Below are 18,649 nucleotides of genomic sequence, written 5' to 3' on the forward strand. Positions count from 1 at the left end.
AAGGAGATAAATCGCATTTGATTTCTCGATTTTGATAGATCTCAACTTAAGGACATCCAAAGCGTGGCCATTTGCGCTGGGACACGGAAAAGGAGCTCACATCGTCTATCGGTGTTGCCGCGCGTCGTCATCGGAGAAGAAGGGGTGTTATGTTGTGATCCAAATTCATATACTAAAGGGAGGCTAACTTCTGACGAGCGGAGCGAGGCCCGTCGCCGGTAGCCCGTCGCCGGCTAGGGTTGATCAGATTATAAGATCACCCACGGCATTTGTAAACACTCCCCGATATAGTGAAGTTTTGCTGGCTGGTGCCAGTGGTTTTTTCCCCTTCTGTGTTGGAAGGGGTTTTCCACGTTAAATATTGTGTCTGCGCTGCGTTTACCTTTATCGTTCTTCGTTATTTGCTTCTCTCATTTATAACAAGTGGTATCAGAGCCCGTGTTTCAGTCTAGGGTTTTGCGACATGTCTTCCTTGAAGTTCGATCTACCGTAGCTGGATTATACCACGAGATTTTCTCTGTGGCAAGTGCAGATGAGGGCGGTCCTTAACCAATCTTCTGATCTGGATGAAGCTTTTGATGGATTTGGCAAGAAAGGTGCCAAGACCTGGATCGACGATGAAAAGAGGAAATACCGTAAGGCTTTTTCATTAATTCAGCTTCATCTATCCAACAATATCTTGCAGGAAGTGCTGGCCGAGAAATCCGCAGCGGCGCTGTGGTTGAAACTGGAATCGATATGCATGTCCAAAGATCTAACTAGTAAGATGCACGTGAAGATGAAGTTGTTCTCGCACAATCTGCAAGAAGGTACGTCAATGATGAATCACCTATCGATCTTTAGAGAGATCATTTCTGATTTGCTATCCATGGAGGTAAATTATGATGATGAGGATCTCGCTCTTATACTGTTAGTCTCGTTGCCTAATTCTTTTGCGAATTTTCGAGACACCTTGTTACACAACCGTGATGAACTAACCCTTGCCGAAGTTTATGAGGCCCTCCAGCAGAGGGGAAAGATGAAATCGATGGTGCAGGCAGAGGGCTCGTCATCTAAGGCAGAAGCACTGCAGGTCCGAGGCAGGACCAAGAACAGAAACAATGACTACAACAACTACAACAGAGATAAGAGCAAGACCGACAGAGGTAGCTGAAAGTACAAGGGACGAGATGGTAAGTTCTGCAAGTATTGTCACAAAACTAGCCACGACATTGATGATTGCTGGAAGTTGCAGAACAAAGAGAAAAGAAACTGTACTTACCAACCAAAAAACAAATCTGAGGGTGATGGTAAGGCTGTTGTTGTTTCCAGTGATAATTCTGATGGCGATTGCCTAGTTGTGTTTGCTGGTTGTGTTTCTGGTCATGATGAGTGGATCCTTGATTCTGCATGTTCGTTTCATATTTTCTATAACAAAGACTGGTCCAGTTCTTATGAGTTTATGCAGAGTGGAGATGTTGTGCGTATGGGAGATAACAACCCACGTGAGATCGTGGGCATTGGCTCCGTTCAGATCAAGATGCATGATGGCATGACACACACTCTAACAGATGTGAGACACATACCTGGCATGGCCAGAAATCTGATCTCTCTCAGTACCCTTGATGTTGATGGGTACAAACACTCCGGTTCTCGCGGAGTTCTGAAGGTATCAAAAGGTTCTATCGTTCACATGATTGGTGATATGAATTCTGCAAAATTATATGTTCTTAGAGGTAGCACTTTGTCTGGTATTGCTGCTGCTGTTATTTCTGATGAACCTGGTAAAACTAATCTGTGGCATATGCATCTTGGACATATGAGTGAACATGGCATGGCAGAATTTCACAGGAGAGACCTGCTAGATGGCTGCAATTTGAGTAAGTTTGAGTTCTGTGAGCACTTCATTTTTGGTAAGCATAAAAGAGTTAAATTCAATGCTTCCGTTCATACCACTAAAGGGATTCTAGATTATGTGCATGCTGATGTGTGGGGAACTTCCCGCAAGACTTCTCTTGGTGGTGCAAATTACATGCTTACTATCATAGATGATTACTCCAGAAAAGTGTAGCCTTTCTTTCTGAAACATAAATCTGATGTGTTTGATGCTTTTAGAAAGTCGAAAGTTACGGTAGAGAAGCAAACAGAAAAGAAAGCTAAATTGCTTCATACTGGCAATGGCATGGAGTTTTGTTCTACTGTTTTCAATGATTATTGCAGTGACGAAGGCATTGTCAGGCACCACACCATCCCGTATACTCCTCAGCAGAATGGTGTGGCGGAGAGGATGAATAGAATCATCATCTCCAAGGCTCGTTGCATGTTGTCCAATGCTGGTATGCATAGACGTTTTTGGGCGGAAGAAGCCTCCACCGTTTGTTACTTGATAAACAGGTCACCTTGCCTTCCGCTTGATAAGAAACCTCCTATTGAGGTATGGTCTGGTTCATCTGCTGATTATTCATAGTTGAGAGTTTTCGGTTGCATTGCTTATGCTCATGTTGATAATGGAAAGCTAGAGCCTAGGGCTGTTAAGTGTGTGTTTCTTGGTTATGGTTCAGGAGTTAAGGTATACAAGTTATGGAATCCTGAAACTAAGAAAGTTTTGCATAGTAGGAATGTAGTCTTTAATGAGGTTGTCATGTTTTATAAGAATTCATCTACAGATGTTACTGACGCTGTTGATTTATCTGATAATTCTGTTGATGAACAACCGCTGATTAGCGTGCAGGTGGAGCACGTGGAGGAGAAAGAAAATGATGTTGCTGAAAATGATAACACTGTTGTTCAGCACTCACCACATGCTTTGCAGCAAACAAATAGTTCCATTGCTGCTGATAGACCGAGGCGTAACAATGGTCCACGTTCTCGTTTAATTGAAGAATGTAATCTTGTTCACCATGCTTTGAGTTCTACTGAACAGGTGGAGCATGATACTGAACCTGCTACATATACTGAGGCCATTGCATCCGTTGACCGCGTGAGGTGGATTTCTTCTATGCAAGAGGAGATGAAATCGCTTACAAGAATGGCACATGGCATGTTATGCCCTTGCCTAAACAAAAGAAGGATGTCCACTGTAAGTGGATATTTAAAAGAAAGGAAGGTTTGTCTCCTAATGAGCCTCCGAGGTTTAAGGGAAGGTTAGTAGCAAAAGGTTTCAGCCAAATTACAGGTATTGATTATAATGATGTATTCTCTCTGGTGTGAAGCATAGTTTCATTCGTGCATTCTTTGGTATTGTGGCTATGCATGATCTTGAGCTTGAGCAGCTAGATGTAATGACTACTTTTCTGCATGGTGAGCTTGAGGAGGAGATATACATGGACCAACCTGACAGTTTTGTTGTGCCTGGTAAGGAGGATCTTGTTTGCAAGCTAAAGAGGTCCATTTATGGTTTGAAACAGTCTCCAAGACAGTGCTATAAAAGGTTTGATTCGTTTATGATTGCACATAAGTTTAAGAGATCTCAGTATGATAGTTGTGTTTGTATCAAGTTTGTTAATGGTCACCGATATACTTGATGTTATATGTTGATGATATGTAGATTGCTGCCAAGAGAAAGAAAGAGATCACTACTTTAAATTCACAATTAAGTAGTGAGTTTGAGAAGGATCTTGGTGATGCTAAGAAAATACTAGGTATGAAAATTACAAGAGACAGAAAATCTAGTGTGTTATTTCTTAGTCAGCAAAATTACATTCAGAAAGTTTTCATTGTTTTAATATGCATGATGCAAATTCTGTTAGTACACCTATTGCTCCTCACTTTAAATTGTCAGCATTGCAATGTCCTAGTACTGATGGAGATATTGAGTACATGTCACGAGTTCCATATTCTAGTGCTATTGGTTCCTTGATGTATGACATGGTCTGTTCTCGCCCTGATTTGTCATATGCTATGAGTTTGGTCAGTCAATACATGGCTAATCCTGGTAAAGAACATTGGAAAGTTGTTTAGTGAATTTTCAGGTACCTTCGTGGCACATCCAAAGCTTGCTTGAAGTTTGGCAAGACCAGTGAGGGACTCGTATGCTATGTGGATTCAGATTTTGCTGCCAATTTGGATAAGAGAAGATCCCTCACAGGCTATGTGTTCACTGTTGGTGGATGTGCTGTGAGTTGGAAGGCAACGTTACATCCTGTTGTTGCCCAATCTACGACCGAAGCAGAATATATAGCAATTAATGAAGCTTGCAAAGAGTCTGTTTGGTTGAAATGTTTGTATGCTGAACTTTGTCGAGATGATTCTTGCATTAACTTGTTTTCTGACAGTCAAAGTGCAATATACCTTACTAGAGATCAAATGTTTCATGAGAGGACAAAGCACATTGATATCAAGTAGCATTATGTGTGCGACATTATTGCTCAAGGTAAATTGAAGGTATGTAAGATAAGTATTCATGACAATCCTGCTGATATGATGACAAAGCCAGTCCTATTTTCAATTTTGAGATTTGTTCGACCTTGGTTGGTATAACTATTTAGCCCAAGTGGTTGTTGGCGCCAACAAGTGTTTTTTTTGATGTTCAGGAGATTGCTGAAGTTCATGCTACAAGATGGAATTTGTCTCAAGGTGGAGTTTGTTATGTTGTGATCCAAATTCATATACTAAAGGGAGGCTAACTTCTGACGAGCGGAGCGAGGCCCATCGCCGGTAGGCTTGGGCCGAAGCGTTGGCACCGCTGGCTAGGGTTGATCAGATTATAAGATAACCCACGGCGTTTTTAAACACTTCTCGATATAGTGAAGTTTTGCTGGCTGGCGCTCGTGGTTTTTTCCCCTTCTGTGTTGGAAGGGGTTTTCCACGTTAAATCTTGTGTCTCCACTGTGTTTACCTTTATCTTTCTTTATTATTTGCTTGTCGCTTTTATAACAAGGTGGAAGAGAGGATACAGAGGAGGATGCAACGGTCGGGGATTGCTCCGGCGCGGGGGCAAGGCGGCTCTATTTTGTACCAGCTGAGAGCTGTGGGTCCCATGCAGTGAGGTGGATAAGCTGTGGGTCCCGCGGTGAGGTGGACAAGAGTAGGTCCCGTGCTCGGAGGTGTCCTGTGCTTTTGTGGATAAGTTGTGGGTCCCGCTCAGCCCATGTAATTTGAGTTGATAAGCTGTCTACTGCTGTTTAAGAGAAGTGTCGCATGCTAGCTATTTGCGTGGTCAGGAACATCGCATGCCGGCTATTCCTAGCAACAATGTTGTGTTCTTTCCAATAGCGAGAAAAAACGTCGCACATGAGCTATTCACCCCTGCTCGGTAGTACATCCACTCCCCTTACCCGTGTATATAATCGATTTTGATGTAATTTTCCATCTCTGCCAATAGGCTTCCAACCCGAGTAACCATCAAACAATAAACATAAACCTTGGCATGCAAATACGTTGACGCGGTTCATCCCGCTTATTAGAATTGAAAAGATCGACAAGCATTTAAAACAAGAAATAAGAGTTTAACTAGAAACTCAATCAAGATTGAATTTGTAACTTATTGTATACAGCACTAGATTTAAGTGAAATTCGTCACCCAAAACAACCTTTGGTAGGAACAGAAACCTTGGTAGCTTGGATGTTTCAACACTCGGCTGCGCAGATACAAATATGTGTGTCTGCGAGCCTCTAACCAGGAGTGCAAAGCATTGGAAGGGCCAGACACATAGAATGGCGACGACGTCTAGCTCGCTGGTCCATTCCCGGCTTCTGCTTCCGCTAATCGTACTACTGTTTTGCAGCGGCAGCTGATTACCAGACCCCGCGTGCAGCGGTGCAACCGAAAATGGTTTCTGCAGGTGGTTGTACACTTGCCACGTGTGAACAACTGTGAGAATGGTTAGTCTTCACTGACTTTCTGTTGTTCCACTTCTTGTCATAGAAGACACAGAATACAAGGGAAAGTCTACGGGGTAGATCATCCACGTTTGCAAGCCTTGATCATGATTTGTATAATTCGGTTGCGCAAGCCGTTCAACAGTAACATAAATCATTATCTAAACCAATAATTGAGCTAAGGCTGTGTTTTCTTCTTTTATCAAACCAGGTTGTTAATTGGACTCGACTCTCTGTAGAATAGAAAGACTATTTGTGAAGACTAGCATACAACGTCTAACGTCTTAGTATATCTTCTTTGAGTTTGTCATCATATGCAGATGCCTGTCGACTAACCGCATATGCAGGCATGCAGCTACATACAAGCTTGTCTTGTATGTTTGTCTGGAAATGTATACACAAACATAGCGATATATAATTACATCATTAATGTACAAGACACACGCGTGGTAAGTTTGTTTTTCTTTGGACTCTAGCGTAGGCAACAACGCAGCTTACTGTAATAAATTTTTGATGAAAATATAACCAGGCGTACGATGTGCTCAGGCTTAATGAAAATCATGACTTCGCCACTAAAAAGGTTTTGAATTTAAGACCTCTTAGTACTAATACCGTATAAAATTATTGTAGTAGTTAATTTAATTAATAGTCTGAACTGATGGATGGAGCCTATGCGGGATATTTATATTTCACAACATTGCACTATATATTTCTTTTTGGAGGCGTTGCTTTTGAAGAGTCTGAATTTCAGGTGTTGTCTTGGTGGTGGATATATTACTGTTGCTAGGGCTGAGATACTGTAGTGGAACTTTTATTTCTTAGTTTTTTTTTCTCTTTTCTGGCTGTGTGCATCCGTAATGTTATTAGAACATTGCGTTGTTGCAGAGGCTGGGTGTAATTGGTATTCTGATATTAATATATTTCGTTTATCGAAAAAAAACAAAAACTATGCGCTAATTGTATAGCGGCCGAGCCATTTCACCTGACATACGTATTGAGAGCCCGAGGCGACCAGCAGGCTTGCCTTTGTAAAACAATCTACACAGCATTGGATTTAAGTGAAAAATGTCACGAAAAAGAATATCTGACGTAGGAACAGAAACCTAGCTAAGCTGGGTGTTCCTAGAGAAGGATGGATTCTCCGTTGCCCAACAAGATCTGGACCGAGGCGTTGAAGAGTGCCAACGATTCGGAACCAATCTGAAGGTCCATCCCACTCCGTGGCTTGGAGCAATCGGTTCTATGCAGCCAAAGCCACCTAGCCCTCAGAGCGACATTCATCCAGCGAAGGTTCATTAATCCAAGGCCACCCAGGGCTTTCGGTTGGCAGACAAGGTGCCAAGCCATAGTGCAGCATCCCCCGTTCGCCTCGCTGCTGCCCACCCAAAGGAAGTTTCTCCGCAGCTTATCAACGGCTTTGAAGAACCATGGGTCAAGATCGAGCGCCAGGAGCTGGTACACCACAGATGCAGACATCACGGCATGCACGTACACGAGACCCTTAGTCCCAGTTCATAATGCAGCCGAGACTACATACGTGCAATTGCAAATAGATATGGAATTACAGTAGAAAGACTACTCCCTCTGGCCCTAAATAATTATCGCGGGTTCAGCAAATCTAGATATATTTTAGGGTATATTTTTATCAAACTTGCGACGAATATTTATAGCCATAGTGAGTAAAAAAGACACAAAAAAATTCAGCTTTGTTCTAAATTATCTAGGCAAATATTAATCACAAGAAGAAACAAGCCCATACAAGCCTACAAAATATAAAAAAAGGACGAACTTAAGGACACAAGCGTAACAAGCACATAGAGGTGGGAAGTGCATATTAAAAATGATCCATGGCTGATCCACACGCAAGCAAACTGCATCCTAAACCTTAAACACCAGCACCCGAACGAACGAAACAAAATCCAAAAGCAGAAAAAACAACTTTAACTGCAGCCCCGTGCGAACGCTAAACAACAGATCGATCAACAAGTAAAAGAAAAAAAAACAGATCGATCGACCTCTAATTAAATTCCCGATCAGCCGGGAACTAGCAAACCACTTTCTTTTTTATCAAACCAGGTTGTCAATTGTACTTGACTCTGTAGAATAGAAAGACTATGTTTGGAGACTAGCATACAACGTCTTAGTATATCTTCTTTGAGTTTGTCATCGGGTAGATGGACTGACCGCGTATCCAACTACATATAAGCTTGTCTTATATGTTTGTCTGGAATGAATACACAAACATAGCAATATATAATTACATCATTAATGTAAGACACGCACGTGGTAAGTTTATTTTCCTTTGGACTCTAGGGTAACCAATGGCGCAGCTTACTGTAATAAAATTTTGATGAAAATTTGACTAGGCGTACAATGTGTTCAGACTTGATGAAAATCATGACTTCGCCACTAAAAAGGTCTCAAATTTAAGATCTCTTAGTCTAATACCGTATAAAATTATTGTACGACTTAATTTAATTAATAGTCTAAACTGATGGATGGAGCCTATGGGGCATATTCATAGTCAGCAACAACAACCAAACAAAAACTATGTGCAGTTTTTTTTGAAATGGAAATATATTAAGCTAGCAAGCCGTCTCATTTAAAACCTTCCAGTCCCCTTCGGTACCCTGGTAAGAAAAAGAGTGCGTCTGAAACTTGCTGCTGCACAGTTAAAGTATGGTTACATCACTAAGAAGCTTATCAAGGAGGAAGCTAGGGGGATCATCGTCCCAATTACAAGAGATCTTATTACTATAACTATAACTAGCTAACTCATGAGCCACTTGATTTGCTTCCCCGAGGACAGAATTTAAAGCAAACATCTCCAATATTTGAGACTTTATCGATACAATCTGCATAGATCGCCGCTGAGTCATTCCATCACCTGTGTTCACCAGAACAAGCTTCAATAGTTTCCAAAGAGTCTGATTCAGCAATAATCCCGTTACAGCCCAATCTCTCTGCCAAAGCTACACCATGTTTCATTGCATGGGCCTCAGCTAGCTCCACTGAGGAGACATGTGATAGAAAGGAACAACTAGCCGCAACGAGATGACCTTCATAATCCAGGATCACAGCCCCCACCGCCCGAGCGCGATCATCTACATGAAATGACGTGGTTTAAGAATTCTAGCCTCCGGCCTGGTCCATCGTTCGGACCTCGGGTCGCCTTTACCTTTGCTCCTGCTTGCATTTGCTGTAATTGTTAAAATCGACATTTTGCATTTGTAAAGACAATCTTGTTAAGCGGAATTGGCATGGAAGTACACGGTGCGTTTTTTGTCATCAGGACGAAACAATCAAACACTTATTCTTCCAGTGCCAGTTCGCGAGATCTATATGGTCAGTCATCCAAGTAGCGTCTACCCTGTATCCTCCGACTAGTGTCACCAATGTCTTTAGCAATTGGCTTCATGGTATCGATTTAAGGTTTAAGTTGCTTCTTAGGGTGGGGACGCTAGCAGTTATCTGGGCGCTTTGGCTATGTAGAATTGACAAGATATTTAATGACAATAATTGCTCTTTGTTGCAGGTCATCTACAGATGTACAGGTATTCTCCGTTCATTGTTACCTCTTCAGCGAGTGGAGAACCGAGACCTATTTACGGAGCTCTGTACACGGTTGGAGGCTACGGCGAGGGATACTTTTTCCCTACATGGGTGGCAGCATAATCTACGGATAGATGCCCCACCTACACCTTAGGCGTTATATGATTCATCGTTCCGATATGTATCTCGCCTAGTTTTTATTATTTACCCTTTTGGACTCGAGACAACAAAACGGCTGTGTGCATCCTTGGTTATACAGAGGCTCGATGTAATTGCTTCTAAAAGTAATAAAGCATCCTTTATCAAAAAATATAGGAGGCACATCCTCATTATGCGTAGATGTATAGCTGGCCGAGCCATTTCACCTAACGTACGTATTGAAAGCCCGAGGCGACCAGCAGACTTGCCTTTGTAAAACAATCTACACAGCATTGGATTTAAGTGAAAACTGTCACGGAAAAAGAATACCTGACGTAGGAACGGAAACCTAGCTAAGGAAGCTGGGTGTTTGGGTACCCAACTGGCCGGTTATAAATAACTGTGTCTGCAAACCTGTAACCGCAAGTCCAAAGCATTGGAAGAGCCATAGACACATACAATGGCGTCGACGTCTAGCTCCCAGTTTCCTTCCCGGGTTCTGCTTCCGCTAATCCTACTACTGCTTGCAGCGGCGTCTGATCACCGCACCCCGCGTGCATATGCCGCTACGTTGCCGATCACTCGCCCGGGCTGCCCGGACAAGTGCGGCGACGTGCTCATCCCCTTCCCGTTCGGCATAGGTTCCGGCTGCTTCCTCCAGGGCTTCGAGGTCACCTGCAACACCACCTTCACTCCACCTCGAGCCTTCATCACGAACCGCGAGATCGATGACCCCACGGCGATATGGCCTTACACCGGCGTGTTCCAGGACGTGCTGGAGGAAGTGTACCTGGCGGGAAGCGACGTCTACTCAGAGCCGTCGAGCAGGAAGAATATGTCTGTCCCGCTTGAGCTCTTCAGCATAACGGTGGCCGACAACCAGGCCCGAGGGTACGGCGCCATCTCGTCCGACTGCAGCACCGACACCACCGACCACCTGTACAAGTACCAGGGGACGGTGTTCGACCGCGACGGGCCCAACGGCACCTTCCTCCTGTCGGCGACGAGCAACGTTGTCGTCGGCGTTGGCAACAACGCCGAACCTCTGCTATCCCAGGTCGTGGGGGACACCACGGGCTTCTGGGTCTCCTGCGTGGCCAAGGAGGACGGCTACCTGATGCTTACCACAAACGGGTCGTGCACGGGGCATGGCTGTTGCCAGGCCCCTGTGCCGCCTGAAGCGGAGCCCCGCAGCCGCAGCACCTTCTCCGTGGCCTTGTATCCCAGGAACAACACTAGACGGGACGTCTACCCCTGCAGCTACGGCATGCTGGTGGAGGAGTCATGGTACAACTTCTCCACGCCGGACACGGGCGGCTACGAGACGCTGCCAAAGAAATTCCCCAGGGGGGTGCCCTTCGTGTTCGATTTTGCCATAAGGAACGGCACATGTCCCGCGGAAGGCCAGCGGCCGCCGGCAGACCACGCGTGCGTTAGCGACAACAGCTACTGTGCCACTGCAACCAATGGCCAGGGCTATGTCTGTAAGTGCTCCCAGAACTACGAGGGCAATCCTTACATCAAAAATGGATGCCAAGGTATAGAACACACAACCACCTTTTGTGTAGGCTAACAAAACAGAGCTCGCCTCTGTAAACAAAACCTCACATGCATCGAACAGTTTTGTACACAGATATATTTAATTAACTTAACTTATGTGGTTGTTTACAGACATCGATGAATGCGAGGACCCTGTTAAGTATCCTTGCCAAGGAACCTGCAAGAACAAACCAGGAGACTATGACTGTCTCTGCAAAGCCGGGATGAAAGGCGACGCCAAGAAAGGAAACTGCACCGAGAAATTCCCCACGGTAGCAAAGGCGGTTGTGGGTAAGCATTTAAATTAAGGAATATAAACTTATACCTCACTAAAGTTAACTACTATTACTTTTGTAATTATGTTTGCACCAAAACAACATATACAGGAAAATAATATTATACTTCTTCCTAAATTCTAAAACCCTACAGATATTCACACACACATACATATATATTAGAACTAAGGCATTCCACAACTATTGCCTTGTATTTCTTCTGGACTGCTAGCATCACGCCTAAATGACTTGACGACTAGCGGTTCGATCATACACCTAGTTATTTCATTATTACTTACTCTTAGTTCTTGAATATTTATCCTGCCAGATGCTAAATATGTCGTTATTTTTCTCTTAGAGCAAGTTCAATAGTATAGCCAACTGCTGGCTATAAGCAAGATGCCATGTCATTTATAGCCAACCTATAGCTCTCATATATATAATAGTTAGCTATAAGAACGTACTACTATATCAATCCATGACCCCTTCAGTTCACTATCACAAAGTGCCTAGAAACACTCTCTCCCATCCAACTAGGCAAAAAAGATAATATTTTAATGCTTATGGCAATCTGACTAGAATTTACTCTGCTTGCTCTTAGGGAAGGCTATGTTCACTAATGTAACTACATGATTTAGTTAGTGTCAGCTAAGCCAGAGGGATCAACTCCCCTCCCTTACTGACCTTTCAAAAAAAAATAGCTACTTAATTTCTAAGCAAGTATATATTCCAAATGTTAATGTACATAAAATTATCAACATGGTTTTGCGTTCAGTACTTTTTCGTGATATCAGCTATGCTCAATAATCTTGGAAATTTCAGAGTTGTAAAATATATTTGTTTCTATGTAGGTGCAATCGGTGGCCTTTTTCTTATAGCCCTTTTATCATTCCTAGTTCTCCTTCGCAAAGAGAAAAGGAAGACGAAAGAGTTTTATGCAAAGAATGGTGGGCCCACACTAGAAAAAGCAAAGATTATCAAGATTTTTAAAAGGGGAGCATTGAAACATATCTTGAAGAGTAGCAATGTAATTGGAAAAGGTGGCTTCGGTGAAGTTTATAAGGGTACTGTTGGTGATGAAATAGTTGCTATAAAGAAGCCAATTAATGGCAGCATCCTGGAAAATGAACAATTTGCAAATGAAGTGATTATCCAATCTCAAGTGATCCACAGGAACATTGTCAGGCTCATTGGTTGTTGCCTAGATGTTGATATCCCGATGCTAGTCTATGAGTTCCTCTCCAGAGGTAGCCTTGATGACATTCTTCACAGCAATAACATGGGGCCTCTCAACTTGGATGAGCGTTTACGAATTGCAGCCGAATCAGCAGATGGCCTGGCTTATATGCATTCAAAAACAAGTACAAAGATCCTGCATGGTGATGTTAAACCAGCAAATATCCTCTTGGATGATAATTTACTTCCCAAGATTTCAGACTTTGGCATTTCAAGGTTGATTCCAAGAGATAAAGAACACGCTGCATCAGTCATTGGTGACATGAGTTATATGGACCCTGTATATCTTCAAACAGGCCTACTAACTGAAAAAAGTGATGTTTACAGTTTTGGAGTGGTACTCCTGGAACTTATTAGTAGGAAGAAAGCCACACATTCTGACAACTATAAATTGGTGAACAGTTATCTAGAGGATCACAAAAACGGCAAGAAATCCACCGCGTTATTTGACAAGGACATTGCAGAGGAAAGTAATTTAGAGATTCTTGATAGCGTTGCTGGGCTCGCTGTGGAATGCCTTAACCTTGATGTGGATAAGCGACCAGCCATGACAGAAGTAGCTCATCGCCTTCTCATGTTGTATCAATCTCGTTTGTCTTAGGTTATCTGCCACTAATAGGCTCATTTGCGCTTCGAGACCACACTTTATTTTGTTTCCCTTTCACAAACATTCTCTGATAGTTGATGCGTCACTTCTTTCGTACAAAAAGATGTATATTCTATTTTGGTGACCGAGATTATATGTCAAGTTTGTATGTCTTAAGGAATAAATGTAATCAGTTATTGTTTTTACAGGAGTCCATCAATTACATTTTTCCTTCAAGTTAGAAGTGGATATAGGGCTAAGTTCACGAACAATTTATAAGTTTTCCTAATTGCATGAATTCTTGAATCACTACTAGTGTAAGTGTGCACATGTGTTCAAACGAATGTACAATACAACTAGTACAGAAAACCAACATTTGGTTTGATGGATTGGAAGACAGTGGCAACCCCGTAGTAAGAGCATCTCCAGCCGCGTCCCCCAAAGCGTTCCCCAAACCGCGCCGGATTGAGCGTTTGGGGGACGTGTTTCGTTCGTGCCGCCTTTGGGGGACGTCGCTCCCCAGTCGCGTCCCCCAAACAAAAATTCGTAAATTTTAAACTTAACGAGATTCGACTAAGATTCGTCCAAACTTACATAGATTCGAACGAAATTTGACTAAATTTAAACTAAACCTAATCTAGAACCACTTGCGGCGGCCGGAGGCGTCGTAGTACTGCTGGAAGTTGTACATGTCGTCGGTGACGACCTCCTGCTTGACGCGCTCGCCGACGGGTGATACGTCCAAAACGTATCTACTTTCCCGAACACTTTTGCTATTGTTTTGCCTCTAATTTGTGTATTTTGGATGCAACTAACACGGACTAACGCTGTTTTCAGCAGAACTGTTCTGGTGTCTCGTTTTTGTGCAGAAATCCAACTTTCGGGAAAATCCTCGGAATTTATGCAGAAGGCCCTATTTTCCCAGAATAATGACGGAGCCAGAAGGACAATTAAGGTGGAGGCCCGAGGGCCCCACACCATAGGGCGGCGCGGCCCAGGGGGGCCCGCGGCCCTGTGGTGTGGCCCCCTCGGCCGGCCTCCGACGCCCTCCTTCGGACTATTTATCGGCCTCGACCTAAAAACGCACGGAGAGAAGTCGAAGTCGCCAGAAACCCTCCAGAACGCCGCCACATCGCGAAACTCCGTCGCGGGAGCCAGAAGTCTCCGTTCTGGCACTCCGCCGGGACGGGGAATTGGAGGAGATCATCGCCGCCATCACCGCCAACACCTCTACATCAACCAGCCATGTTTCCCCCATCCATGTGTGAGTAATTCCCCCACTGTAGGCCGAAGGGGATGGTAGGGATTGGATGAGATTGGTCATGTAATAGCATAAGATTGTTAGGGCATAGTGCCTAGTGTCCGTAATTGGTACTTTGATGATATTTTTGCAACTTGTTATGCTTAATGCTTGTCACTAGGGCCCGAGTGCCATGATCTCAGATCTGAGCATGTTATTGCTTCATCAAGATAATCATTGTTTATGGTCTTACCTATAAGTTGTATACACATGTCGCTGTCCGGAACCAATGGCCCCGAAGTGACAAGAATTGGGACAACCGGAGGGGATGGTAGCGATGTGAGGATCACATGTGTTCACGGAGTGTTAATGCTTTGCTCCGGTACTCTATTAAAAGGAGTACCTTAATATCCAGTAGTTTCCCTTGAGGCCCGGCTGCCACCGGCTGGTAGGACAAAAGATGTTGTGCAAGTTTCTCATTGCGAGCACGCACGACTATATATGGAACACATGCCTATTGATTGCTTTGTACTTGGACACCGTTTTATTATTATCTGCAAATGCCCTGCTATGATTGTTACATGAGTTTCTCTCATCCATGCAACGCCCGTCATCCGTCCCCGTGCCTACAGTATTTTAATCCTGCTGTTTACTAAAATCACTACTGCTGTCTTTGTTACTCTGCTGCTGTTATTTCACTACTGCTACTGCTATAAAACTGTTACTGCTGATAAACTCTTGCGAGCAAGTCTGTTTCTAGGTGCAGCTGAATTGACAACTCCGCTGTTAAGGCTTCCAAGTGTTCTTTGTCTCCCCTTGTGTCGAATCAATAAATTGGGTTTTACTTCCCTCGAAGACTGTTGCGATCCCCTATACTTGTGGGTCATCAAGACTATTTTCTGGCGCCGTTGCCGGGGAGCATAGCTTTATTTGGAAGTTCACTTGGATTAATATTGTTCGCTGCAAATTCTCCATCATGGGTAAACCTCGCGATACTAAGATCGCCATATTACCATCCACTACAAGAAAAGGTACAATTCTCAATACCTCTGCTGCTCTTGATTCACCATCTGTGATTGATAAACTTGTTTCACCGCCGCATGTTTCAAATGCGGGTACTTCTGCTGAATCTGAAAACTCTCATAATATTGATAATGTTTCTGCTATGCTTGATGATAGTGGTTCTTTGGGATCTTTTCTAGATGCTACAATTGCTAGGTCTAGACAAATTGAAAATACTGAAACTCCTAATGCTACTACACCTGTTAATTCACCTGAACTTGATTATTTTAGTGATGATCCTGATGAAGATTATGTGGAGCTTAATGATGATTTTATTGAAAAATGCAATGCTACTACTGATGCAAGAAAAATTAAAAAGTTGCTTGCAGAACATGCTGTTAGATATAAACTGTCTCCTGATCCTAAGTTTGCCACATCTCCCATAAACATTAAGGATAAAGATTATGATTTTTCTCTTGATCTATCTCATATAGCTATTGTTGAGAAAACACCCTTTTGTGGTACTGAAAAAGAAAGTGCTGTTGAACACATGACTGAGTTATCTACTCTAAGTAGCTTGTTTTCTGATGATGTCAAGATGCGTACTTACTTTGTTGCTAAAATCTTACCATTCTCATTAAAGGATGACGCTAAAATTTGGTATAATAATTTGCCACCTAATTCTATTAAAAGTCCAAAAGAATTGCTTGATGTTTTCTTCCGCAAATACTTTCCTGCTAGTGCTCAACATATTGCTTTGCAGAGAATTTATAATTTTGACCAGGGAGATGAAGAGAAATTGCCTGAGGCTTGGGCGAGATTTTGCTCTCTTATTAGAGCTCGGCCTGATCATGATCTGGAAAAGCATGATTTACTTGATATATTTTATAGCGGACTAACCATTGAGTCTAGGGCATACCTGGATAGTTGTGCTGGTTGTGTCTTCAGGGAAAGAACTCAGCACGATTTGAAGAATTATTGGCTAAAATAAGCCGGAATCATGATGATTGGACTACGCCTGAACCAACTCCAACGCCAATATTGAAGAAGAGGGGTATGATTAAATTGAATGATGAAGATATGAGGGAAGCCAAGAAGTCTCTCAAGGAGAAAGGTATTAAATCTGAAGATGTGAAGAATCTTCCTCCCATAGAAGATATATGTGAGATAATTCCCCCTTCATCCATGATTGAGGTAAACTCCCTTCAACGCTTTACTAGGGAAGATATTCCGTATTCGAAACCTCCTGCACAATGCTTAGATGAGTTTGATAATTATATTGTTAAGCAAGAAAATTTTAATATGAGAGTAGAGAATCATTTAATGGAAAATTCTCGAGCTATTAGTGAATTGCATGATATTGTGGAGAGAACCTCCAATGATGTTAAGATGCTTGTTAAACATTTCCATATGATTCAAACTCAAATTGATCAACTCACTAAAGTGCAAAATGACTTGTTAGGGAATAATTCTAAAGAGAAACATGCTTATGAAGTAACAACTAGAGGTGGTGTCTCTACCCAGGATCCTCTATATCCTGAAGGGCATCCCAAAAGAATTGAACAAGATTCTCAACGCATTGAACCTAGTGCTCATTCTAGGAAGAAAAAGAAGAAGAAACATAAAAATGTTGTAGAATCCTCTGAACCTGTTAATGATCCTAATAGTATTTCTATTTCTGATGCTGAAACTGAAAGTGGTAATGAACATGATAATGATAAAGATAATGATAAGAATGATACTCCTGATAAAGAAGAGGTTGAAGAAGAACCTGAAAAGCATGCTAAAAATAAAAGGTACACTAAAGAAGACTTTATTGCTGAGAAACATGGTAATGAAAGAGAACCTTGGGTGCAAAAGCAAATGCCTTTTCCTGCTAAGAAACTAAAATCAAAGGAAGAAGAACACTATAATAAATTTTGTGATTGGATGAAACCTTTATTCTTGCAAATCCCTTTGACTGATGCTATTAAATTGCCTCCTTATTCAAAGTATATGAAAGATATTGTTACTAACAAAAGGAAAATCCCCAATGAGGAAATTTCCACTATGCTTGCTAATTACTCTTTCAATGGCAAAGTTCCAAAGAAGTTGGGCGACCCAGGTATACCTACTATTCCTTGTTCTATTAAGAATAATTCAGTTAAAACTGCTCTATGTGACTTGGGAGCCGGTGTTAGTGTTATGCCTTTTTCTCTTTATAAGAGACTTTATTTGGATAAGTTGATACCTACTGATATATCTTTGCAAATGGCTGATAAATCTACTGCTATTCCTATTGGTATATGTGAGGATGTTCCTGTTCAAGTTACTACTAACTGCTTGATATTAACTGATTTTGTTGTGTTGGAAATGCCTGAAGATGATAATATGTCTATTATTCTTGGGAGACCTTTTCTTAACACCGCAGGGGCTGTTATTGATTGCAATAAAGGAAAGGTTACTTTCAATGTTGATGATAGGGAGCATACCGTTTATTTCCCCAAGAGGATTGAGAAAGCGTGTGGAGTTAATACTATTTCTAATGTGAGAACTATCAAAGTGGGAACTATTGATTGTCCTATATATGAGCCTAAGGAAGAATATCAAACTCTTGTGATTGGATCCATATCAATACAATTCAAGGTAACATGATTGATTTGAGGTTTATTTCTTCTTATGCTATGTAAAATTTATTTGGTGACAAGACTTGATCGACCTTGTTAACAAATACCTTTTACATGCATAGAGAGGGTAAACAACATCTCTTTCTTCCTCCACTTGCTCTAGCTGCTGTAGCATTTTTAATTTGCAAAGTTCCTCAGTTATTTGGAGATTTCAAAATTTTTCCTGGCCAGTAATAATAAACTAAATACCCAGAAATGTGCGTTTTTCAAAGTTTTAAAAAATTCACAAAAATTATACCGTTGGTCCTATTTTTCGACGAGGCACCTGGGAGCACCAGAGGATGACCTGTGGGGCACCAGAGGGCGCCAAACCATAGGACGGCGCGGCCAAGGAGGTGGCCGCGCCACCATGTGGTGTGGGCCCCCATTTGCCCCACTTTGTCATCTCTTTCTCCCAGCACCTTCTCTCTCCCGAAAAAACTCGTACCAAGTTCCTCTCACTCGCGTTTTTGCTCCAGAGCTCCAGATTTCTCGATCTCTTTGCTCAGCCCAGATTTCCTGCTGAAATTTGGCACATTTGCTCCTTGGTATGTGACTCCTCCACCCATCCAAGTAGAATTTTGTTTGGTTGAGTATATCTTGAATATTTTGCTGCTGTAGGTAACATATTTAGTGA

At 42.4% G+C, this 18,649-nt stretch overlaps 1 protein-coding gene across 1 annotated transcript; it reads left to right on the forward strand.

The window, feature by feature from the left end:
* The first annotated feature begins 532 nt into the window (after positions 1 to 532).
* On the forward strand, positions 533 to 13,140 carry LOC127315416 (wall-associated receptor kinase 1-like). The gene is made up of 5 exons (XM_051346167.2): positions 533 to 635; positions 948 to 1,145; positions 10,020 to 11,027; positions 11,161 to 11,319; positions 12,155 to 13,140. The coding sequence occupies exons 1-5, from the start codon at positions 533 to 535 to the stop codon at positions 13,138 to 13,140; spliced, it is 2,454 nt and encodes an 817-aa protein (XP_051202127.2).
* The last annotated feature ends 5,509 nt before the right edge of the window (positions 13,141 to 18,649 follow it).

This window comes from Lolium perenne, chromosome 1 (genome assembly GCF_019359855.2).
Source record: "Lolium perenne isolate Kyuss_39 chromosome 1, Kyuss_2.0, whole genome shotgun sequence".
Classification (NCBI taxonomy): Eukaryota; Viridiplantae; Streptophyta; class Magnoliopsida; order Poales; family Poaceae; genus Lolium; species Lolium perenne.

What these genes read in the sequence shown, in the direction of transcription:
- LOC127315416 (XM_051346167.2), top strand. Translation starts at nt 533, where the DNA reads ATGAGGGCGGTCCTTAACCAATCTTCTGATCTGGATGAAGCTTTTGAT. An exon ending in CATCAAAAATGGATGCCAAG is followed by an intron (nt 11,028 to 11,160) that starts GTATAGAACACA and finishes GGTTGTTTACAG; the next exon opens with ACATCGATGAATGCGAGGAC. An exon ending in GGTAGCAAAGGCGGTTGTGG is followed by an intron (nt 11,320 to 12,154) that starts GTAAGCATTTAA and finishes GTTTCTATGTAG; the next exon opens with GTGCAATCGGTGGCCTTTTT.